Source organism: Monodon monoceros, unplaced genomic scaffold (genome assembly GCF_005190385.1).
Source record: "Monodon monoceros isolate NGI ecotype Baffin Bay Population unplaced genomic scaffold, NGI_Narwhal_1 Super_Scaffold_13, whole genome shotgun sequence".
NCBI classification, from domain to species: domain Eukaryota; kingdom Metazoa; phylum Chordata; class Mammalia; order Artiodactyla; family Monodontidae; genus Monodon; species Monodon monoceros.
The window spans coordinates 41,970,478-41,977,197 of NW_021703769.1; the positions used below are offsets into that span (position 1 = coordinate 41,970,478).

At 46.6% G+C, this 6,720-nt stretch overlaps 1 protein-coding gene across 3 annotated transcripts in view; it reads right to left on the minus strand.

Annotated features, from left to right (window-relative positions):
* KIF16B (kinesin family member 16B) overlaps positions 1-6,720 on the minus strand; it is a 293,377-nt gene that overhangs the window by 158,222 nt on the left and 128,435 nt on the right. For all 3 annotated transcript variants that reach the window (XM_029220041.1, XM_029220042.1, XM_029220043.1), the window contains exons 13-14: positions 2,780-2,899; positions 1,579-1,630 (exon numbers count right to left, since the gene is read on the minus strand). In XM_029220041.1, the coding sequence (XP_029075874.1) occupies positions 1,579-1,630; positions 2,780-2,899 (172 nt within the window). The remainder of the gene's footprint in view (positions 1-1,578; positions 1,631-2,779; positions 2,900-6,720) is intronic.

Below are 6,720 nucleotides of genomic sequence, written 5' to 3' on the forward strand. Positions count from 1 at the left end.
AACTTTCCTCCTCCAGTTACCCAAAGGTCACAGTAAAATGGAAGAGACAAAAAGGGCCCCATGGTTCAAGGATTTCCTGTGACCTCCAAACTTACCGACACTGTGTTCCAGGAGCACGTACCAAAGGTAAAAGGTGAACACGGCAGGGCATGGATCTTGGGAGGCCCGAGGAAGTCTCCAGAAGTCCTGAGATGACCCAGCCACAGCCTGTGCCGATTCTGAGAGAACCTGACCTCCACAGATCTCTCAGAGCATGTGGCTGCTCAGGGCTACCGACTCCCATCCGACCACCCTGAGCTGCTCGTGTGTGATGAGTGGCCAGGCATGGACACATGAATGCCTGTCACACAAACCTACATGATTTCAGGCCCAGTTCTTGGCCAGCTTCTCGGAAGCACAAGCCAAACGGCTCCCACTACTCTCCACAGAACTGCACTACTGGACTTTCCTGTTCACAGGAAACGTGTTCTTAGCCCTTACCGCATTTATAACAAACCCAAAGGTCACGTGTATTGATAGTTTAATGGTGAGAGGAAGAGGCCTGACACCTAGTTTCACCCAAAATCAGCTGAATCCAAGGACTTCCAGGAATTGGTTTCCGGCTCTCCCAGATTCACTATAAATAGTAAATACACATAGGAAATGGGAGCTTTGGCTTGATTAATAGCTTACCTGGCATGAAAGCAAGCTCATCGCCAGCAATTCTAAAGCCAGCTGAGAAGATATAATTCTTCCCCTGCCAATCCCCACCTTGCCACACACACACGCACACATGCACACGCACTCTACCACCGCCACATGCATTCCCTAAGTTATGCTACAATATAAAGCCTGGCAAGACCTCACCTGGGTACCTCACAAAGACTTTGGGGAAAGCCAGAAGTCTGTGTGTGTGGATGCTGTGTACGTGTGTGTCCTACTTTCTGTCCTCATCCTTGCACAGGTAAGTGTCGACTGGGAAGGATTTCCCATCAAAGGGTCTTATATCTTTTATCTGTACCTGTTAGCATATTTCCACTGTGACAAGAGTAAAGTGATTTAACTAACAGCACACTTGAAAGGCGTGACTGAGGATAGAAGGCATGCAGGGTGGGGGAAAGGATTCACAGTCCCATTTTATTCACTAACTAACTGTTCTGTGTTAGTCATTTGAGCTGAGTTCAAAATTACAGAAATACACATACTGATCAATACTGTATTTGAAACGTTTTCTTTTTTATAATTACTTCAATGTCAGTCATTCCAAAGAAATTTATTAAATGATTTTTAAAAAGTCATTGGAGGACTTCCCTGGTGGTGCAGTTGTTAAGACTCCGCCTGCCAATGCAGGGGACACGGGTAAGAGCCCTGGTCCGGGAAGATCCCACATGTCACAGAGCAACTAAGCCCGTGCGCCACAACTACTGAGGCTGCGCTCTAGAGCCCGCGAGCCACAACTACTGAGCCCGCGCACCACAACAAAAAGTAGCCCCCGCTCGCCGCAACTAGAGGAAGCCCGCACACAGCAACGAAGGCCCAACACAGCCAAAAAAAAAAAAAAAAAATCATTGCGAAGAGGAAATGGATAAAGATCCTCACCGATATCCTGTTCTGTTGAAGCATCTTCTCTACCAACATATGTCTGACCTTCCTAGGGAGAAAAGTCAAGCAAAATTTATTAATAAGAACATGAGGAATGATCTGTTTCTTCCTCTTCCATTGAAGCCCAAGCAAACTGGTGACAGGTGGGCGAGCTCTGTCCCGGGCAGGCCACAGCCTCAGTGCGACTGGAGTTCACTGAGGCTCTGTAACAACAGCCCGTGTGTCCGAAAAAGGCCAGGACTCTTGAGGCTCAGGGCTCGACAAGGGTTGGGCTCCTGTTTTGCCATCAATAACGTGCCTGTGACAGCAATCTCACTGATGTTCCCAATCCCTTCTGACAAGTCTCTCCTCTAGTGGCCAGGGGTTTCTTTGTACCTAAAGATATGGCTTAGGATATATCTAAAGGAATTCAAAACAAGCATTCAAACAGATACTTGTGTGCTGATGTGTATAGCAGCATTATTCGTAATAGCCAAAAAGTGGAAACAACCCAAATATTCATCCACGGACAAATAAAGTGTGGTACATACACTGGAATATTATCCAACCATAAAAAGGAATGAAGTACTGATACATGTTACAACATGGCTAAACATTATGCTAAGTAAAATAAACCACATACAAAAAGAAAAATAAATATATATATATATATATGGTTTAGGGGAGCCCTCAAAGCACAAGCGTAACACCATTCTCATTTGAAGTCATGGATCAGACAGAAGACACTAAGGTCAAGGTTACAGAGGCCACCACTGATACTGATGTGGAAATTCTGCTCTCTTGACAGGGATACCCTGCTCGGGACCAGGCCCAACGATGTAGGCAAGAGACACAACTTTATAATTAACACAAGGGACCAGGAAACTGTATATACAACAAATCCCAGTTCAGGTGCTGGTAACTTTTCTTCCTCAGTCTGTCTGCCTTTTTGTTCCTTACCTCCCTCTTGCTGAGTCTACAAATTAGAGGGCAAAGTGAACGGATCTTCATTTAGCTTTAGGACTACATAAAACAGAAATTTCTAATACCACCGAATCCCAATGAACTTCTGAGAATCCCCAAAGGACTCAAGGATTTGTTGTATATTCTTCAGGGTCGTAGCTGCGTTCGTGGACACGGAGTATTGCACTAAACTTTGCGAGTGTCCACAGGGAAAGCTGCAACCAAGATGAGAATGTTCCAGGAAAGCAGTTTCTACCTTCAAATGATATAAGATGATGCCAGTGCTCAGAAGGTCGTCATCAATGCCAATTAAATGGGGCAGCTCGGAATCCAGAACGACCCCAATTCCTTCTTTCCTCAGGGCCAGGGTTTGTTCCTGAAATTACGAGGGAAAGAAAAGGAAAAGGTTACTTTGAGGAAAGAAAACTTCGTATTAGGTTCTCTTTAGAGTGTGAAAATGAACAATGTTTTATTTCTCACCAAGAAAACTGCAAGAAAAATGGATTGTAAGCTTCGTGTTGAAATCGTGGCATATGGTGGGCAAAGTGAGCTTGGAACATACAAAAAGCTCATAAAATGAAATAAATTTATTGCCTGATACAGATTCATATATATACATATATATATGTGTATATATGAATACACACATGCACACACACATATATATGAAGCTAAGCTCAAACCCTGCCTTCTTTAGGAAAGGTTCTAGGCCCACTAGACCAGAAAGCAATCTTTCTCCCTCTTCAGAACCTTTATTTCACTTAATACCTAGAAGTCTCCTGACTTGTTGGTTCTTCTTTCCAGTTACTAGGGTCAAACTGCACATGGACCTGAAAGCAACCCCTTCCTGTGCATTCACTCCTGTGCACCAGAGATAACTGACCCGCTGTGCCCTGCATCACCTTCTATCCACTGATCATTCCCAACTACACACAAATCTGCTACAGAGCTCCCATCAACCACCACCACCACCACCTCCCTTGGCCCTGCATCTCCCTCCAGCTGCCACCAATTTCTCTGTGCCCCTTTAGAGAAAACCACCTCCAAAGAGTTCCCTACTTGCGGTCCTCTAGTATCCCCCCTCCGGCTCTCTCTTGAACCCACTTCCATGGAGTCTTTCATCCCAGGGATTCTAGTGTCTACAGTCACTCCCTTGATGATCTCATCCTGACTCCTGACTTGACCTGCAATCTACACAGTTGTCCCTGGGTATCCATGGGGGATTGGTTCCAGGACCCCTGAGGATACCAAAATCCAAGGATGCTCAAGTCCCTTCTATAAAAGGACATAATTTGCATATATCCTACGCACAACCTCCCCTATATTTTCAATCATCTCTAGATTACTTATAATACCTAATACAACATAAATGCTATGTAAATAGTTGCAAACATAGTGAAAATGCTATGTAAATATTTGCTGGAGCATGGCAAATTCAAGTTTTGCTTTTGAGAACTATCTGAAATTTCTTTTCTCTGAATATTTGTGACCGGTGGTCGGTTGAATCTGTGGCTGTGGAACCCGCGGATACAGAGGGCTTGACTGTATGCCGACAACTCTCAAATCTCCAGGCAGACCTCTCCCTTAAAACTCCATCCTCGTGTATAGAAACCTGCCTACCTCGGTATACCTGTGGGGCTACCAGCAGGCGGCTCAAACTTAACACCCTGAAAGACCAGCCCTGATGCCCCCTTGCCTCCCAAACCTGCACACTAGCCCTTCTCGGTAAACACCAATCTTCCTTACAGTTGCCTGGACCAAAAATCAGGCTGTCCTTTGCTCCTTTCTCTAAACCCTAAGGCACTCGGTGTTGACTCCACCTTCAAAATATGCCCCAATCTGACGACAAACCACTGCACCACATTGCTGCCTGGCCCCAAGTATCATCACCCTCACTGGGATGGCCTCAGTAATCCTGGCCACACCCACTCGTGCCTCAGCCAGAGTCCACGCTCTCCCCGGCAGCTAGACGGACGGCAGGGCAGGCCACTCCTTTTCTCGGGTCAATTACATGGCCTCCTCTTCTCTGAGTAAAACCCAAAGTCTCTGCAAGGGTCTACAGAGCTCCCCTTGCTGACCTCCTGCCACTTGCCCCCCCACTAACTCCTCTCCTGGAACCCCGGCTCCTTGCTGTTCCTCAAACTTGCCAGCTGGCCCTCACCTCAGGGCTTTGGTCGTTGCTGCTTCCTCTGTTCCTGTCTACTCCTTCTCTTCCCCTAGGGTGGAGCTTCCCAACCTTGGCAGCACTGACATTTCGGAGCACATGATTCTCCTTTGTGGGGGGGGGGGGGGCTGCCCTGGGCACTGGAGGATATTTAGAGCATCCCTGGCCTCTACCCACCAGATGCCAGTAACACACATCCCTCCTCCGAGGTTGTGATAACCAAAGATGCCTCCAGACACCGACAAGTGTCCCCTGGGGAACAAAGTGTGCCCCAGTTGAGAAGAACTGCCTTCAATTCATACATAACTCGGCCCTCATTTCCTCTGCTCAGAAGCCACCCTCCCCACCACCCCATACAAGAGAGCAGCCACCAACCTCTCTTGTCCTGATCTGTTTCTCTCTTGGCAATTATCACTCTATGACATGTTATATACAAGTTTATCACTTGTCTCCTGACTAGAATGTAACCCAGTGCCTTATTTCGTGCCTGGCACAGAGGAGCTCCTCAATTAATATCTGTCAAGTGAATGAATGAGTGGGTAGATACTCCGAGTTCAGAGAGATGCAGGAAGAAAGGTCAAGGGCAACCTCGCAAGAAAGAGACTGAGAGGCCCTTCACCATCAGGCCCATCTGCCCTAAGGCAAAAAAAACCTCAAAAACCAGGTTTTGAGGCAATTCCCAGGTGGAAAACAGACAAACCCCAGAAGAGTGAAGGTGAAAACTCCAGCCTTGAGGTTGGGCTGTGCTGAGTGGAGACTGGGACCCATCCCAGAGCAGGACACTGTGCTCTGTGACCACAGGCTGATGGAAGCAGCAGAGGAGACAGCCCCGTGCTGCCAAAGGGGGGTTCAGGGTCAGGGAGGCTCCGAGCGAGAGCCCAGAGCTGCGCGAAACAAAAGTGGAACTCTTCACATTCCTGGATCAAATAAATGGATTCTGTATCATTTAAATGTTAAAACAGTCTACATTCTCTAGCTGAAGAATTCAGAACGTCACAACCTTGCAGACAAGGGGCCCCTGGGAGGTTCTGGGAAAGGGCTGGGGGAGAGAGAGAAGTCCCCAGCCTTCACCTCTGCAGACACTGGGGCCTCCACCGCACACACACGGAGTGGGAGTCGGGCCAGAGGGCAATGGAGCGGAGTAAGGAAAAAAGATGGTTTAAAAAAATAAATAAATAAAAATCACCACTTGAGGGGAAGCAATTTAATTTAACAACCATTAAGTAGATATGCAGAGAAAATGACCAATGCATAACTGAAATTCAAGAAAAGGAAATGAAGCGTAGCACTGTTCTTCAATTACTTCTCTTATCAGACGGGCTTCCTCTCCGGGGCCCAGAACCTCAGGCTTGAAGGCCGGAGACTTCGTTCATCCTGATATGCCGCACCAAGGCCCCTGCAAATCCTGGCTAAAATGAACCCTCTAAATAAACCAACCCCGACTCCTGCCTCTCCGATATCGGTAGAATTCGTGCTTTTCCTCTTGCCCATAGAGCTCAAACAGAAGTGGAAAGTCTGTGATTTTTCTTTTTAAAGATATATATTACACTGGAGAATTTAATCATACAGCCCCGTCTCATGAAACAAGGCCTGCTAGCTCTGAACTGTGACAGCGCTGCACACACGGTAGGTGGCTCCTGGCCATGGATTGCTCCAGGCTTCCAGATCCATGTGAAAAGGAGAGGGACTGTTTCTCCTAAGTCCAGAGACATATGTATTTTCTTCTGCATAAAAGTGGACAATAAACCAAAAGGGGGTGGGGGGGGGAGGCAGTATTTTAAACTCTAATAGCTCCCACTCAAACTAGAGAAACTGTTTTGGACTACATCCCAGTTTAGTTTGATATTCTTTTTTTTTTTTTTAACCCATTGAAAAGCACTTTTTCTTCCTTCCTTAAAATAAATCTCATAGACTTAGAAAATCATTTGAAATTCATAACTTCAGAGCCATTAGGTCAAAAGCATTACTTGTCCCCACCCATCCCCAACACACACACACACACACACACACACACACACACACACACACACACA